We start from the raw sequence: 18,394 nt of genomic DNA on the forward strand, positions 1-18,394 counted from the left end.
GTGAAATACAGAAAAAAAAAATCTACTTTTGCCGACTAAAATACAAATATACAGGATTAAAGATACAGCTGATCAGAAGTGGTCTTCTGGCACGCAAACATTCAAAATCATAGGCAGCGCAATAGCGCTGCCTGAGTGAAGAGTGATGTGGGCAAAAATATATAATATATAACATATATATATATATATATATATATATATATATATATATATATATATATATTGCCTTTTTTAATAGTCGAAAGTGACTGGAAGGCAATCAGCCCCCTCCCCCCAAGCCAATTATTTCCCCAAACACATCTAATCCAAATTATAAAACAGCTGTTTAGATCGAAATAGTTGAAAGTGCCGGAAATTACGTCTTTAAATATGACAATCTTTGAATCTTTTTGAATCTTTGAGGATGACAACCCCCCATAGCCCTCAGGGCAAGGAGTGTAAGTTGTATCCAGAGAGCATTTAAGGTTTTTATGGAAATGATGATCATATAAACTTAGGAGGTGGCTCATTATATTGGAAATCAGAACTTCTAGTGCCCTTTCAGGAGCCAAAGTGATCAGACGGCAGCTACCCCTTCCCACGTCGTATATTACCCAAATGAATCCGATAGAAATTTTGAGATGTCCATTTGTTCTCAAAGATCACATAAAAAGGCCATTGGGCCTAACACAACCCCCAGAGTCTAGGACTATGGGTTGTAAGTTATGCCCTGGGGCATATATGTTTTTTTTGGAAAGGGTGGTCATACAAACTTTGAAATGGATGGAGTTCATTTGATTGGAAGTTGGAAGTTTTAGTGTCTTTTTTAGGAGTCAAAAGTGAATGGGGGGCAATCAGCCCCATCCCCTCCGAAGCATATCATTCCCGACAGCACATCCGATCGAAATAATAAGATAACTATTTTGTTCAGCATTCTTGAAAGGTACGGTAATTATGTCTTTGGGGATATGAACATCAGCACTCTCCTCAGGGCTAGGGCTGCAAGTTAGGAAATTCGTTCATTTCTTACACATAGTGTATGTTATTCAGAAAGCTTTACATGTTTGAACTTAACTTTCCTAGAAGAAAAAGTCCATTCAGATAAGCCTTTCAGATAATTCTGAGGAGAGTATTGAACTAAATCAAAAAACGTTATACGGATTGTATAAAGGTCTCAAATCTGACATAACTGAGTATATTAATTTAGAAGTTTCAGAAAAGGATAAGGAAGATGACCAAAAAAGCAATATTTATATGCTACCGATATTACTGCAATTACCACCACTACTACTAACACACTACTCCATTTACAATACTGAGGGAAAGCTTGAACTAACTCAAAAGACGTTATGTGCATGCACATTGTCAAAAGAGCGTATCTCGAGAAATAGTTTGGGTATTCAAATTAGTACCCCCTCCATGGTTTGAAACGCAGATATAGCCACAACTCCTTTTTTCCTTTTATGATCTAAGATAATGAAGAAGTTTAACAGCGATACCATCAAGACGAAGCTGTTATTAGTTTGCTTCGGTTGTTAGTCAGATGCTTTTGCTTCGGTTGTTATATTAATGGCTTAACTTACACGCAAGAGCCAGGAAAAAACCTTCGGGACCCCACCAGATCATGTTTACTTTTGGTTTTTACATAATACGGAATTTTTCATAAAGATGAAAACGTACACGTTACATAATAGTTTCTTTGGCTTTTTAAAAAACCTATGAGGGCAGGAAAAAACCTTCAGGGCCCCAATAAATCATGTTTACTTTTGGTAGTTGCGTAATAAGGAATGTTTTCATCAAGACAAAGCGTAGGCGTTACATAATAGTTTCTTTGATTGTTCAAAAAACCCTTGAGGACCAGGAAAAAACCTTCAGGCCCTCTCAAGTAAGGAAATAGTCCAGATTGATCACAACCCAATATTTTTATGCCTCACACACATATAGCCCTTTGCTGTCTGCAAACAAAGGATTTTCCGCCATTTCTAGCAGTAGAGCCGTTATACAGTCTAGACATCTATTGGTTTTCTAAGAACAAAAGCATGTTATTCTATTAGCTTGTCTATGGATGCAAAGGGTCACTTTTTTGTGGGAGGGGGGATGTATGGAATAATTTCTAGCTCTTAAATCCTCATCTGGTAGTATGGAGTCAACAAGACCAAACGCCCACTTGGGGTCCATGTATGATACACTTTCTGGTTATTAACCTATAGATGGCAGTGTGGTCTAAACACATCCACAGGATCACTTTGGGTCCATGTATGATGTACTTTCTGGGTCTTAGCAAGTGCGACAGTGTGCGCCATAGGAGTTGTAGTGAGGTGTAACCGGCCCAAAAAATGTACCTTAATCATTGCAGATCCAAATTTCACATCGTTCACGATCATAGACACAAATCTTGTCCTTTTACATAGGAAAAAAGAAATGTAGTTTTAAATAAAAACATTACCGCTGGCAGAGTCATATTACAAAATTTCAAAAAAAACTCACGTTGAAATTTTATTACAATGTGTCCAAGCTCCAATGATCAGGGAGCGGAACAGCTCATTTCTGTTATTGGGATGCAGATTCATTATTGTTAAAAGTTAAAACTGAAGATTTATTAGACGATTTGGAAAACAGTAAGCACATTAGTTCTCGAATGGATTACACTCACTAGAATGAGTCCATTACCGGACCTAGCGAAGGACCAGGTCCCAAATAAGTTATTGCTTATAAAATCTGAGACGGGAAGCAACTTGGTATCCAATGGTGTGCTTACGAGTCCGAAGGTTTACTGTGTGCAAGCACACAATGAGAATATCAAAAAATCTGCAAGACTTCACACTATATAAAGGAAAATTTCTACATGAATGTTTATAGGAATTGTGTAGAAAACAGTCTAGTACCAAGAGCAAATGTCGGGGCCATTCAATCTTTAAAATTTAAAAACTATAAAGTTAGAGTTGAAAAAATGCTAGTTTGACCATCTATATATATAAAAATAAGTTGTCTGTGTGTGTGTGTGTGTGTGTGTCGAGTGACGTCATGTTTGTGTGTCGACTGACGTCATGTTTGTCGACTGACGAAATTAAAGACCGGGACATAAATGACGACGGGGACACAGGGAATGTTCGATTAGCAATCACCATCAACAAAGCTCAAGGGCAATCATTAGAATAATGAGGTATAGATCTGAATACAGATTGTTTTACCCATGGAAAATTATATGTTGCATGTTCAAGAGTCAGGAAAACCTGACAATCTATTTATATGCACAGACAATGGGTCAGCCAAGAATGATGTATATTCGCAAGTTTTACGTAGTTAAATATATATATATATATATATATATATATATATATATATATATATATATATATATATATATATATTTTATATATATATATATATATATATATATATATATATATATATATATATATATATATATATATATATATATATATATATATACATATATATATATATCTACCTATATTTACAGGTTGGACACAGGGACAATATAGGGAATATAAATGACGACCGAGACACTCAAAGAGAAAGCGGCCGGGACACAAGGAATGTTCGATTAGCAATCAGGGACACAGGGAAACAACAACAACGTGGACGCCGGGGGGCACAGGGAGATATATAAATGACGACGGGGACACAGGGAATGTTCGATTAGCAATCACCATCAACAAAGCTCAAGGGCAATCATTAGAAGAATAAGGTATAGATCTGAATACAGATTGTTTTTCCCATGGACAATTATATGTTGCATGTTCAAGAGTCGGTAAACCTGACAATCTATTTATATGCACAGACAATGGGACAGCCAAGAATGTTGTATATTCGCAAGTTTTACGTAGTTAAAAATATATTCATATCTATCTATATTCACAGGTGTGATACAAGGACACAACTACAATGGCGCGTAACCAATATGGCGCGTAACGACTTACGCGCGTGAGGGGGCTTGGGGTGCGGGTGCAAAGCGCCCCCACCAACTAGGTGTTGGGGTGGCGCGAAGCGCCACCCCAACAGCTTGTATTGGATAAAATTTATGTGCAAGAGGACGATGTTGGAGTACCCAAATTCGTTACCTAACTTCAGAACTTCACGTATGTGTAGAGTACAGGCGGCCTTTCGGTCTGGAGAGTATTTATAGGAACTGTGTAGAAAATAGTCTAGCCCTAATGGTGAATGTCATGGCCATTCGCTCTTTAAAATTTAAAAACAATAAAGTGAAAGTTGACAAAATACCAGGTTGGCCATATCAGATATAATATATTTGCACGTGGACTCTGTGATAGTAATACTACTTGGTCATAACCCAACTTCAGATCGTGACATATGCGTAGAGTACAGACGGCCTGTCGGTCTGGAGAAAGCTCAATAGTTTGTGGGAGAAGAGTCCTTTTTGTCTATCTCCATAGGTTTTCTCAATTTGTATCGCTCAGTCTCCAGCTCAGCTGTGTGTTACTCTAGTGTTTTTTACATGTTTAATTTTTTTGTGCAAGGCGGAATCGTTGTTTTAAAAAATCACTTAATATTTTACTATTTTATGTTTCTTATCCCGCCGCCACCCTCTCCGGGGCCCAAACCTTCAGCCAACGCAGTTGCTGCTACGTCTTCCAGCAGCTTCGCTTGCGGATGTTGCTATGACTAAGTGCCTTTTTAAATGTCCATGTACGTATATTCAAGTGCCTATGTAAATATGTAATGTATTTTCTTATATATTAAAGAGAACATATTTTTATTTCATTTAGTATTTATTGAACAGACTAACACTAGGTTATGTTAGTTGTATTTTCACGGTAAGAAGTGTAATATGTATCAATTTAAAATACCATTCAGATCATTTCTTTGCGGACCTTCAATGTCTGACAAAACAACACTTTTAACGAAAATAATTCATAATCGCAATAAAACATTTTTAGAAAATCCTACAAATTTTTATTTTTGCCATAGTGTGTGGTAAAAGTCCTATGACAAAATAAAGACTATTGTACCAGATATAAAATTCATACGGGGACTTTACGTCTTCAATTTTATTGAACCAAACTGGTGGTTGGTTATTGATGATTTAGCTGAATCCATTGAAGAATGGTCTCAGGAGATTTAACAGTTATTCACGGACTGGTCTCATCATGAAAAAAATGTTGTCACTGTTGTTCTCCACAATATCTTTCATCAGAGCAAATGTATGGGAACACTTGCTTTGAATTGTACTTACTATATCATCCATAGGGTTATTCGTGATTCAAGTTTTCTTGTAACTTTAAACAAACAAATATATCCAGACGAGCCGAAATTTTTTACTTTCAGCATACAATCAAGCTACGCATAAGCCTTCTGATTACATACTATTGGGTCTCAATCGAAACACACCTGAAGAGTAACGTGTGGCTACGGATATTTATGATAATTAAATTAATGTATATATACCCGTGAATAGTAAAAAATGTCATTAGTTGCCATCTTGACACTGAAGAAAATACATGTAAACAGGTATTTATTTTCTGTCCTAGGTATTTCAAAACCGCAGCTTAGGAAGGCTATTCTCAAACATAGCATTGACAATGAATTCATTAATCACCTATCTGAGCTTTGTTTAGTTTTGACTGTAGACAATGTTCAACTCCAAGAAGTATTTAAGCAATGGACAAAGAACTATCGTCCACTTGTACGCGCCCTATCTTGCAAAGAGAAAACGGCTTGTTCAAGCGGGAGGTAGTTTCCTTTCATTGTTGCTGCCAATAACTGCAAGGCATGTAAACACTATTCTTTAGGTGGTTAAACGCTATAAATTGACGCCAACACAAATAGCTATATCACCAAAGGAGTACTTTGACGATATTCTGGATAAATTTATCAACAATGAGACCATTACCGACGATGAAAAAGTAATTTTTCTTCAAAATGCCCCTCAGCTTGTCGACAAGCATAAGCCCTACCGTGAAGGACCACTCAAAATAAATGTCATTGGTCAAACTCAGAATTCACCTCCAGCACCACCACTACAAACAAATACAACGTAGAGACAATAGGGAAAATTTCAAGACAGTGGAAATTATTTCTGTAGATATTTCGGCCCTATGTCCAAGGGTCGTCTTCAGCATAATACAAGAATAAGAGAGAAACTTTATATATATATATATATATATATATATATATATATATATATATATATATATATATATATATATATATATATATATATATATATATATATATATATATGTATATATATATATATATATATATATATATATATATATATATATATATATATATATATATATATATAAAGTTTTGAAAAGTGTTTTTAATTATTCAGTTTTAATCCTCACAATTTGATGTAATTCCTATATATATATATATATATATATATATATATATATATATATATATATATATATATATATATATATATATATATAGTTTCTCTCTTATTCTTGTATTGTGCTGAAGACGGCCCTTGGACATACGGCCGAAATATCTACAGAAATAATTTCCACTGTCTTGAAATTTTCCCTATTGTCTCTACGTTGTATTTGTTTGTTATGGAAAGGCAGTGTGGTCTTCGTCGCTATTTTAGCACCACCACTGCTAACACCACAACCAAAGCAGGAAGAAGATTTATCTGAAGTTTTGATGAGAAAAAATGAAGGTATAATTCATGACAAGAGCAACAATTTGATTGATTTTGTGTCAGATTTGATTGCAGATCGTAAGTGAAGTGAATCATTTGATAGTCAATCGTATACATTTTTGAAGTCATCAAACTTTCTAAAAAGTCTAATTGGCAATAAACATGTTTTAAAACGATTAAGGAAGTATGGAGGAAAAAAAATTAAATAGTTTTTAGAAAATACTAGCACGGTAAGTGGGATGGATGATTTAAAAAGGTATCAAACAAAAATGTGTTAAAAAAATGTATCACATATCAGTATGCAAAAAGGTAGAGAATGGTTCACACCAAGTTTACGTTCAAAATCACACAAGATATGAAACGTGTATATGAAAATAATTGGCTAAATAGGGAGTTTAAGCTCCCCACCAAACGTGCTTGAGGCGCTGGAGTTGAAAATAAAATGCTGACAGAGTATTGAAAAAATGAAACCAGCTACTCTCTTAATCGAAATCATAAAGTTCACGGTAGTCACTACAAAAAAACTAAAGCCTTTTCCCCATTGCGTATATTACATGTAGATATTTTCATTCTAGATGGTATTCAAAGTCGTCACAATAACCCATACTAGTATATTTTACTGCAATTAGTGTTTTTAGTCGATATGCATTTGTCATTCCATTGCGTTGAAAGAGTGGTGATGAAGTTGCTAGAGTCCTTAAGTCTATTTTAGAACAATATTCAAGGAGAAAAATTCAAACAGATTGGGGAAGTAAATTTGTTAATCTATATGTATAAAAGTTTTTTTTTAAATATAACATAATACTATGTCATAGTCCAATAAAGTTGGCAATAGCTGAAAGATTGATAAGAACAATTATAATTTTAATCTCGAGACATTGTCCATTGAAAAATACTGTTACTTTTATTCAAAATTTGAGTAGAATCGTGTTGATTTATAATCAACGTTCCCATCGATCCCTATCCAATCTTAGTCAACTTGTAGTTCATCACAGTAACAATACACTTGACTTTTTTCTTAAACAATATTTCAGTGAAGAGGGCATGTGAAAATGAAGGAATCTATTATTCAAAATCGGAAGTGAGTTCAAAGTATATTGCTGTAGTTTTCACGCACTATTACCGTGCATTTATTGCTGTATTATTGCGTAAAATTTATTTATGGTTTTCATACACTATTAAATTTATTTTTTTTTGAAAGGTGCGAATGTACTTAAAGGGAATTTCTCAACCTTTATGGTGACAATGCTAGAGTGAACGACTCTCTAGTTAGAAATACTGTTTTTATCTATATAATATAAATTTTAGTGCCCTAAGAGTGAAATGCTTAAAAATGTTTATGAATTTGTTTATTAATACACTTGTATGTAGAGAACTCCGTATCCTTTAGATATTTTCTTCCACGTATAGATAACCATCGGTAACGATAAGCGGTGGCAGCTTGTCAGGATTCAACTTCTATACATCTTGGCATGCAAAGTCAGGGTCACATTTTCTACAACATAGTCTAACTTCATTTTTATTATATGCTTTTGTTAAAGTTAATAATACTATTTTGGTTTAAATTGTAAAATTATATGTTTGAATTTCCTTATTTGAAGCAATGTCACAATGAAATTCTCGTATGAAGAATCATTTTCTGTAACAGCCAAATAAAAATCAGTAGGCCTATAAGAGTAGCCAGTATCTTCACAGTGATGTCGTAAAAACCAGGCTATATTATTATTCCAGAAATTGAAGCGTAGACCGGGTTTTTCCTCCCAAAATAATTTAAAACCATGATGACACCAGTCTCTAAAAAATAAACTGAAATTACGTTTAGGTTTTATGGCAATCATGCCAGGTAAGTATTTCCCATTGATCACGTTTATCTTAGTGACAATTGGAGCATAGGACACCTCTAGGTTGAGAGTCATAAATCTTTTCAAGACAGGAATTACAGTCTTCAATTTGCACTGCTAATCTTCTATACAATTTACAAGACTTGCTTAATCTAGACTTTTGATTTTAGTCATCAACAATAGTAGCATCGTCAGTGGATGACCAGGTGCTCAATTTACGCAAACATAATAGACATGTGTAAAACATTTTTTTCAACGTCTACTTTCTCACTTCTAGAAGGAAACTGACTTGAGATCATAAAATGAAATTTTTCAAGTAGGAGGATTAAGAGTGACGTCACACGTCAATTAAACTAGTTTGGATAAGATTTTTCGACTGATTTCTGGTTGCCTTGCAAAATGGCCACGTTAAACAAATGTCTAAGTAGTGGTTTAAAGCAAAACCTTAATATCATTTTGTTCTTTTTCAATTTATATGTTAATAAATTGGGGAAATGCTTTTGGGCCATGACGCTAAAGTTGCATACATTAGTCCAGAGACAGGGAGACTAAAATTACAATTTAAATTAATAAAAAAAGTGCAAGCGCACCCAGGTTGTCAAAAAGCGTACATCGAATCTTTTGGGAATTATAATAAGTTTTATGTTTTCAGGTCAGTTTGAAGAGGTACAAATCTAACTTAGAAATAGTATTTGTGTCAGTATGGAAAAATTTTGAAAAAGTTTCTCCAAGATACAATTAGCAAGACAAACTATGGATTCTTATAGATAAAAAACCGCAAAAAAATAAAATATTGTTTGTTTTTTTTTTCATGGGAAAGACTGTCAAACAGTTCATAGTAACGAACTGTAGTAAGGAGCGACCCGGCTCAATAGTAACCGAAACTTTAAAAACGGCATTTTGATACCAATAGTTACATCAAAAGAATTACATTTTAATGCTGATTTTAAATATATATGTTTCATCAAGTTTAGTTGTACCCATCAAAAGTTATGAGCTTGAGAAAATTTGCCCTATTTAAGAAAATAGAGGGAAATACCCCTAAGAGTCATAGAATCTTAACGAAGATCACACCATCAGATTCAGTGTACCAGAGAAGCCTACTGTAGAAGTTTCAACCTCCTATCTATTTAAATGTGGAATTTTGTATTTTTTGCCAGAAGACAGATCACAGATGTGTGTATTTGTTTGTTTGTTTTTTTTTTGTTTTTTTTTTTTATTCCCAGGGGTGATCGTATCGACCCATTAGTCCTAAAATGTCATGAGAGGGTTCTTTATAACGGATATTAAATGTTTTAGTGTCCTTTGTAAGTGACAGAAAAAATTGGAGGGCACTAAGGCCCCCTCCCAGGCATATTTTTCCCGAAGTAACCGGATCAAATTTTTGAGATAGCCATTCTGTTCAACTTAGTCAATAACCTAATAACTATCTCTTTGGGGACGACTTCATCCCCCTTAGTCCCTGGTGGAGGGGCTGCAAGTTACAAACTTTGACCATTATTTAAACACAGTAATGGTTATTATGAGGTGTACAAACGTTTTCAGGGGGACTTTTTCGCGTTGGGGTGGGAATGGGTCAGGGGAGGTGGTTACGCGGGAGGAGCTTTCCCTAGAGGAATTTATCATGAGGGAAGAGAATTTCCACGAAGGGGGCGCAGGATTTTCTAGCATTATTGAAAAAAAAGTGAGAAAATATTTTTTTTTTACAACTGGAGGTAATGAACAGTATTAAAACTTAAACCTAACAGAAAACATTACGCATATAAGGGGGTTCATCTCCTCCATAATACCTTGCTCTTTACGCTAAAGTATTTCTAGTAATGTCAACTATTTATTCTACGGCCTTTGTCATTCAGGGGTCTTAAAGAGTTGGGACGAGATTCAAGCTCTAGTGTAAAGAGCGAGGTATTGACGAGTGGGCGAATCCCCTCAAATACGCGATAGAAATACACAAATGTAGAAGTTCATTACATAAGTTAATTCGTAAGTTACGTGTATTTATTACTAACAAAATTTTCGTAAAAAACAAGAAATTCTAGTTGCATTTTTAACTAGCCAAAAATTAGAGGGCAGCTAGGCCCCCTCCCCCACCGATTTTTTATCAATGTCGTCCGATCAAAACTATGAGAAAGCTATTTAGCAAAAAAAAATAATGTGCAAATTTCGTTTTAATGATTCATGTGCGGTGAGCCAAAATCAAAACATGCATTAACTCAAAAATATTCAAAAATTAAATGAAAAAAAAAGTTTTTTTTAATTGCAAGTAAGGAACGACATTAAAACTTAAAACGAAGAGAAGTTGTTCCGTATATGAAAGGGGCTTTCCCCTCCTCAACGCCGCGCTCTTTACGCTAACGTTTTTTATTGTTCTAAAAAGTAGAGTTGTGACAAAGAGTCAAACTCTAGCGTAAAGAGCGTGGCATTGAGGAGGGGACAAACCTTTCATATACGGAACAATTTCTGATCGTTTTAGGTTTTAATGTCGCTCCTTACTTGCAGTTAAAAAAAACTCGTTTTTTGTTTAATGTCAATAAAAAACGAGCATAAATTACTTTTAAAAACGTTGTACACAAAACAAGTTTTTCAAAGAAAGTAAAGAACCCTATTAAGCCAAAAATTAGCCGAAATAAAGTTCAATAATCTTCTCCGGGTAAAACTACCAACAATCACTTTCAATTAATTAATGAAACAAACAGAAATTACAACAAATAGCCGAGTCAAACTCAAAACAAGCAAAAATTAACATGAGCAGGGCTGATAACCCCCATGGCTTCTCCCGACCGGAACATAATTTGCACTTTATTGAAAGCAAAACATATTTTAAGTGTTTTCACTTTATTCTTTAATAAATAAAAAATACTTAAAATTTCAAGGAATAAATATCAGTATATGTAAATTAAACTGACAATCTATGGTCATTTGCATTTTTTTTCTTTTTTTCAGTAAAGTTGTTTATTGGAAATTGTTTTTAAATTAATAGCAAGAAAAAATCATAGTATGACCCGAAAACAAAATCTTTTCTCTCACACTTTCCTACTTAATTTATAACTAATTTTCCTCTTCTTTCCTTAATATTTTTACACGTATAGGAAATGAACTTATGCGGGAGAATAAGGGTTGTATTAATTATAAACTTGAAAAAACTACAGAATGTACACTTAGCAGGAAAATTCTTCTCCCTTGCATCATGGCTCTAGAAATAATTGTAACCTAGTAAAGAGTGAACCATGGACCATTGTAAACGAACGCGTTTTGAAAAAAATATCTGTTGAGGAAGAATCGCTATTTAAAGTTGATTAAGGAAAGTTAACTATTATTTCGGTTAATCTTAATAATAAAAGTTTGTTACTACAACAAACTCATAGGAACTTCGAAAGAGAGCCGGAGGACCTGAAAATGGGATTTATACAAATTTAAGGATAACCGATAAATTTCCAATAGTTTAACATCCTCCACTGCAGGCTTTGAGCCCACTATCTTAAAGGACGAGGAAAGTCATGACATTGCATTGTTAGTATGCCACTCATTATTTATTTCTAATTATTATTTTATGGCTAGGATAGCAGGTTAGAATAACATCACAGGGAGAAATTAAATAGCCTATTTGACAACAACTGTTCCTCTCTACGTATTTCTGAAAGATTTGTCGAATATCTACTTCGTGAAGTGCGATGTGGCACCAAAAACTACAATTTTAGGTGCCCTTCCAGGACTGAAAATGCTGGGAAGCATAAAAGTGGTACCATTAAAAACTTGTTTTTATCGAGAACTCTTTGTTAAGGCTTCCAACTCCCCGTCTTGTATTCTCTCAATCCCCTCGGTAATTGAAATGAAGTAATGCGTTATGAAAATACGTATTAAAAATAAAGTATTGCGTTATTAGAAAAAAACGCTATTTATCCATTCCCATTATCATTAAAACAATTGATACATTATGTGCAAATTCCCAAAGACATGGTTGACAATATACTGCGGGGACTTTTTAGTTATCTGACAAAGTTGCACATATCGCGTTGGATCTTATATCCAAGAGACATGACTTGGATACGAGGTACTACTATTTGCCAAGTTTTGTAGGCATCTGAATATCACTTGTAGTGAATATCCTTTGACGAGAATTTAATGAACCCTTCACCTCCTTCTACAGATATCAGGTTGTGTCTAGACACCCAAAAGAAACGTATGGGATAACTATGTCTTCGTTCGCAGTTAATTCTATAATAATCTGACGTCTCTTTCTTGCTGTTATGATGGTAAAAGACGTAGGAAACTCCTTTAAATCCCCCCCCCCCGAGTTGAAACGGGCTAAGCTTACAATTTGAAGGCTAACTCTTAGTTCACACTAAGTTTGGATAGATTCTGATAATTTTTTGGAAAAGTAGTCGTGGCGACAAGGATTTCGCTTCTTCTTAATCTTCTTGCTACCGAACTAGCATAGTTACTTTTACTTCTGATGAGTTTTTATTTTTTAGAAATCTTTTTTCCTTTGACAGATATCTTGAAGAAATGAAATTAGAATCCAATATACTTCTCCAGCCATAGAGGATCGTGTTTGGACAGCCTCTCCCTTTTCTTCACGTAGAGGTAAGATCAGATCTGAGATTCTGAAAAGACAAAGGCAGGGAGTTATTTCAAAATTCTTAGCATGTTTTCTGGGTACTCTTCCCCCCACGGAGGTCATATCAGCTTTGGGCCCTAGAAGACTGTATAATGATGCTTCGGCCTATTCTTACGCTTCAACAAGCTTGTTTCAGGTATGACTATCCTTCTGAAAGATAGCTTGCTGACAATGATTTAGACTCCTCCCAAAGAGATCGTACTTACTATGCTTCAACAGAAGACATAGATAAGACAGTTTTTTAATTCCCCTAAGTTTTTCTGAGATCCAACAGCTTTCCCTATAGTTACTCTGACATTAAAAATCTAATGTAAATTAAAAAACTGTCAATTGAGAAAGGTTTTAGTTTTCAACTCCAGGTTGAATTTTCTATGAATTCGTTATTAGAAGCCTAGTCTCAACCTTATGTTTGGAGACATACTTTTGTGCTATAAGGAAGTTCGATTAGACATGATCACAAAAGTTTACTTTTGGAGCTAGGATTGTTTTGACGTTTTGATTTCTTATACTATTTGATAAACCAAAAACAAAATATGAGCATATGGAACCTGAAAAAGACGAACATGTATGAAAGCAGCAATGTTGCTAAGCAACACAACTTATTAGACTATTTTGTTGGGATTTAATCTGATCTTAAGGTACGTCATCAATAAGCCTCATACTAGTTACTACCGGGTATACGACACTTAACTTCAAACCAATTTGGAAACATATAAACAATTGGGAAACTCTAAAGAAAATAAAAATTCAAATTTGTTCGGCCTATTCATGTCAAAGCTTTCAATGAAGCCACAGTAAGTTTTTCATCAAAGAATCTGCTCGTGTCTGTTGTTAATACGCATTTCACTGCTATAGGAAAATAGCATTGGCTTCAATTCTGGGAGAATGACCTTAAGTGAAATTATAAACTTGCTGACATTCCCTTCTGAAATTTAGGTTTTCTTAGGTATGCATTGGCCACATAGGTGGACATAGTTACTTTAATATTATCCTTAACTTTAACATATCCTTTTTCTACTTGAAGACATTTTAATAATGAGCTCTTCTGAAAAAACAAGAAATATTCTAGATATTGCTTTCTTCAGGTAAGTTGAAACATTCTAAACTCTTGGAAGTTCCCGTCCCCTTTCCACTGATACTGCTCCGTTTAAAAGGAGAAAAGGTGCTTCCCGTTCTGTGGAAACTCAAATCAGTCATCAGTCTTCTAATTGTGAAGTAACATAGGTTGACCAGGCTGTGTAGCGATGATTACGTGAATAAGTGTCATTTATGTATAATTACTGTAAACGGGAGTAGACGTTGGTTGGTTCACTTGAAGATATAAAATACTCAACCAATTGTTGGATATATGGCTTAGTCGTTCATAAAAAAGATTGCTGTAATTTTAATTGTCATTTTTGTCCAGCAAATAATTTTCCTTTTGCATAATACAATTTTTAAATAATTCGGAGAAACATACTCCACCTCTTACGGATATGGACCAAGTTCTGCTTCTTCTATGCTGAGTAAAATTTTTGTGTTACTTGTATTTATAAGAAATGCTTAGTTAAGCGTTTTAGCTAAAATATCAGATAACAATAGCGAAATTCCTGGTACCGTAAAGGATTAAAATGTATATACAGATACTACTTCTGTGCACTATTTGGAATACTGTAAAGGGTCTACAAAACAACAATGAGGTGAACAAAATTGCTCATTTAAGTGTCGCTAAGACCAGTTCTCTGTTTCAGTATGCAAAATCCGCCGAATTCTCTGATGTTTCAGGTGAAATGCTTAGTACTGAATTATTGAGCTTTGAGGACACATCCTCTGGGGGCAGAAGTAATCGAATAAGGCATAAAAAGTCGAGATTAAAGAAAAGTGCTGAACGTCGTTCAGTGGAAGATTTGAGCAGCTTTGTTCTGAAGACTCGACTCGGAAATAAGAATCAGCGTCCAAAAGTAACTGTTATTAATGAAGCAAATAGTATTTTCACTACTCTTCATGAAATTAAGAAGACCACACCAACGCAAGAGTTCTTTCATTCAAAAGGATCACCAAATGTAATAAGTTTGTTTGAAGGCAATAGTGAGCTGTACGACGAAATAATCGACGAATGGCAAGCAGATGAAATTTATAAGAATGACGAACAGGAAGTTAAGCCAGATAGGGATATTGTTACAAAATTTCTACGCATTGTTGAGTCTCAGCAGATGATTGGGGGAAATTGCACAGCAGGTAAGGAAAACAATATCAAATTTTGCGATTTCGCTTCTTGACCACCTATTCACTGGAGGTTGAGGTGGATAGACTTTATCCTTGTTTGTTACAGAGGCTAATCATCAATATTGGAGTTACAAAAATAAAAGTTTAAACAGAATGCCGACATTAGTGAGTCAAGCCTTTGCACGGCTGAAATGTATTTCTTTATTTGGATGCTTACTTTTCCTTCTTTCCTTAAATCACTTTCCAGTACTTATAATAAAACCATTATCCTTATCCAGGAAGTAAATTAATCAGCAACCAAACTGTTACTTGGTATTGGAAAAATTTATATTTTCTCCTGTTCATCTTTCACTTTTCTTCAGATTTACAGTGATATTCCCAGGCCCCTTAAATTTACTTCTGCTTTGTATCTGGTCGGTCGAATTATCCGCTCCACAACCCTCAGAAGGTTCTGATCCGTTTCATTCAACAGTAAGATTTGGTTTCAATCCCATAATTGCATATCATACTGCGTGGAATACCCCTCCTGATTTGGATCGAAAATACCACTCGTTTGGCACTTTCAAAAGACCTCTAGATAAATGTTGCGTACCTACTTTTTTTTATTAATTTTTATCAGTTGCTCTCTATTATTATCATTATTATTATTATTATTATCATTATTATCATTATTATCATTATCATTATTATTATTATTATTATTATTATTATTATTATTATTATTATTATTATTATTATTATTATTATTATTATTATTATTATTATTATTATTATTATTATTATTATTATTATTATTATTATTATTATTATTGTATATTTGCTTCGAACTTTTAGAGCTGGTCTCAGAGTCAGAATAAATTCTGATAGATGATTAACATTCTTCCCGCTTTCTTTTTATCTCTCTCCCTTCCTGACCCCCTCTCTTTCTTTCTTTTTTTCCCATCCCTAATTAGCGTTTTAATAACACACATATCTTCTCTGTTCTTTGGAGACCATGGATACTTTCTGAAAATAAATTTTGTGTGGCCTATTAGTTATTTTTTGATTTTTTTTCTCTTTTGTTCTTTCAGTATATGACTATTTTTCCCTGAGCGCCTGTGATCCGTATATATTTCCCCGTAATTTGCAGGTTAAGGGTTCTTTTGGAGGGATTAGTATAGTGTATTATTGAATGTGTATTGATTATAAATAAATCTTACCTTTATCAAACAGTTCGTGGTAACGAACTGTAGTAAGGAGCGACCCGGCTCAATAGTAACCAAAACTCTAAAAATTGGAATTTTGATGCCAATAGTTACATCAATTGAATCGTATTTTAATGCTGATTTGAAATATATAAATTTCATCAAGATTAGTCTTACCCGTCAAAAGTTACGAGCCTGAGAAAATTTGCCTCATTTTAGAAAATAGGGGGAAATACCGCCTAAAAGTCATACGATCTTAACGAAAATCACACCATCAGATTTAGCGTATCAGAGAACCTTGTTGTAGAAGTTTCAAGCCCTTATCGACAAAACTGTCGAATTTCGCTTTTTTTGCCAGAAGAGAAATCACGGATGCGTGTTTATTTATTTATTTTTTTTTTCCAGGGGTGATCGTATCGACTCAGTGGTCCTAGAATGTCGCGAAAGGGCTCATTCTAACGGAAGTTAAAAGTTCTAGTGCCCTTTTTAAGTGACCAAAAAAATTGGAGGGCACCTAGGCCCCCTCCCACGCTCATTTTTTCCCCAAAGTCACCGGATCAAAATTCTGAGATAGCCATTTTATTTACCATAATCGAAAAACCTAATAACTATGTCTTTGGGGACGACTTACTCCCCCGCAGTCCCCATGGTAGGGGCTGCAAGTTACAAACTTTGACCTGTGTTTACATATAGTAATGGTTACTGGGAAGTGTACAGACGTTTTCAGGGGAATTTTTTTGGTTTGGGGGGAGAGTTGAGGGGGGGTTACGTGGGAGGATCTTTCCATGGAGGAACTTCTCATGGGGTAAGAGACTTTCAATGGAGGGGGCGCAGGATTTTTAAGCATTATTTAAAAAAAAAACAATGAAAAAATTAATATTAAAAGTTTTTTCTACTGAAAGTGAGAAGCAGCATTAATACTTAAAAAGAACAGAAATTATTACGCATATGAGGGGTTTACCTCCTCGTAATACCTCGCTCTTTACGCTAAATTATTTTTAGTAATTTCAACTATTTATTCTATGGCCTTTGTGATTCAGGGGTCATTCTTAAGGAGTTGGGACAAAATTTAAGCTTTAATGTAAAGAGCGAGGTATCGACGAGGGGTGATCCCCCTCATAAACGCAATAAAACATACGAATATAGAAGTTCGCTACGTAAGTTAAATCGTAAGTTACGTATATTTTTTACTTATGAAAACGTTAGTAAAAAAATTAAAAGTTATAGTTGCCTTTTTATATATTCAAAAAATTGGAGGGCAACTAGGCCTCCTCTCTCGCTCCTTTTTTCTCAAAATCTTCCAATTAGCCCCAAAAAATTAATATGCAAATTTCGTTTTAATTATTTATGCGCGGAGAGCCAAGATAAAAAAATGCATTAATTTAAAACGTCCAGAAATTAAACAAAAAAAAAACAAGTTTTTATGAAAGTAAGGAGCGACATTAAAACTTGAAACGAACAGAAATTACTCCGTATATGAAAGGGGCTTTTCGTCCTCAACGCCTTGCTCTTTACGCTAAAGTTTTTTTTTAATTTTTAAGAAGTCAAGTTAAGAGAAAGAGTCAAGCGTAAAGAGCGAGGCGTTGAGGACGAAAAGACCCTCTCATATCCGGAGTAATTTCTGTTTTAAGAAATTACGTCTTTAATGTCGCTCCTTACTTTCATTAAAAAAACTTGTTTTTTTTTTGTTTAATCTAATCTAATAGCAATTAAACACAACTGGTACGAAATTATTTGTATCAGTTTGATGGCTAACTACTTCCATACAAAAGATCCAAGAAAATAGAATATAATATTTGATTTTTTTTTATGCATGCTATTCAGCTATGTTAATAAACCTATTTTAAATCAGCACTTTGTTTCTTTTGTTGACGTATTTCTTTTCTTTTGCAGTGTCATTTATGTGTTTTGTATACTGCTCGATTTTGAG

The 18,394-nt window shown here is 34.3% G+C and overlaps 1 protein-coding gene across 4 annotated transcripts in view; it reads left to right on the forward strand.

Annotated features, from left to right (window-relative positions):
* LOC136033860 (metabotropic glycine receptor-like) overlaps nucleotides 1-18,394 on the forward strand; it is a 232,924-nt gene that overhangs the window by 24,035 nt on the left and 190,495 nt on the right. For 2 of the 4 annotated variants that reach the window (XM_065714828.1, XM_065714827.1), the window contains exons 2-3: nucleotides 12,951-13,041; nucleotides 14,806-15,292. In XM_065714828.1, the coding sequence (XP_065570900.1) occupies nucleotides 14,845-15,292 (448 nt within the window). In that variant the 5' untranslated portion in view covers nucleotides 12,951-13,041; nucleotides 14,806-14,844. Of the gene's footprint in view, nucleotides 1-12,950; nucleotides 13,042-14,266; nucleotides 15,293-18,394 lie in introns of those variants that run through there. The other 2 variants (XM_065714829.1, XM_065714826.1) reach the window with 2 other exon arrangements.

Source organism: Artemia franciscana, chromosome 12 (genome assembly GCF_032884065.1).
Source record: "Artemia franciscana chromosome 12, ASM3288406v1, whole genome shotgun sequence".
Taxonomy (NCBI): Eukaryota; Metazoa; Arthropoda; class Branchiopoda; order Anostraca; family Artemiidae; genus Artemia; species Artemia franciscana.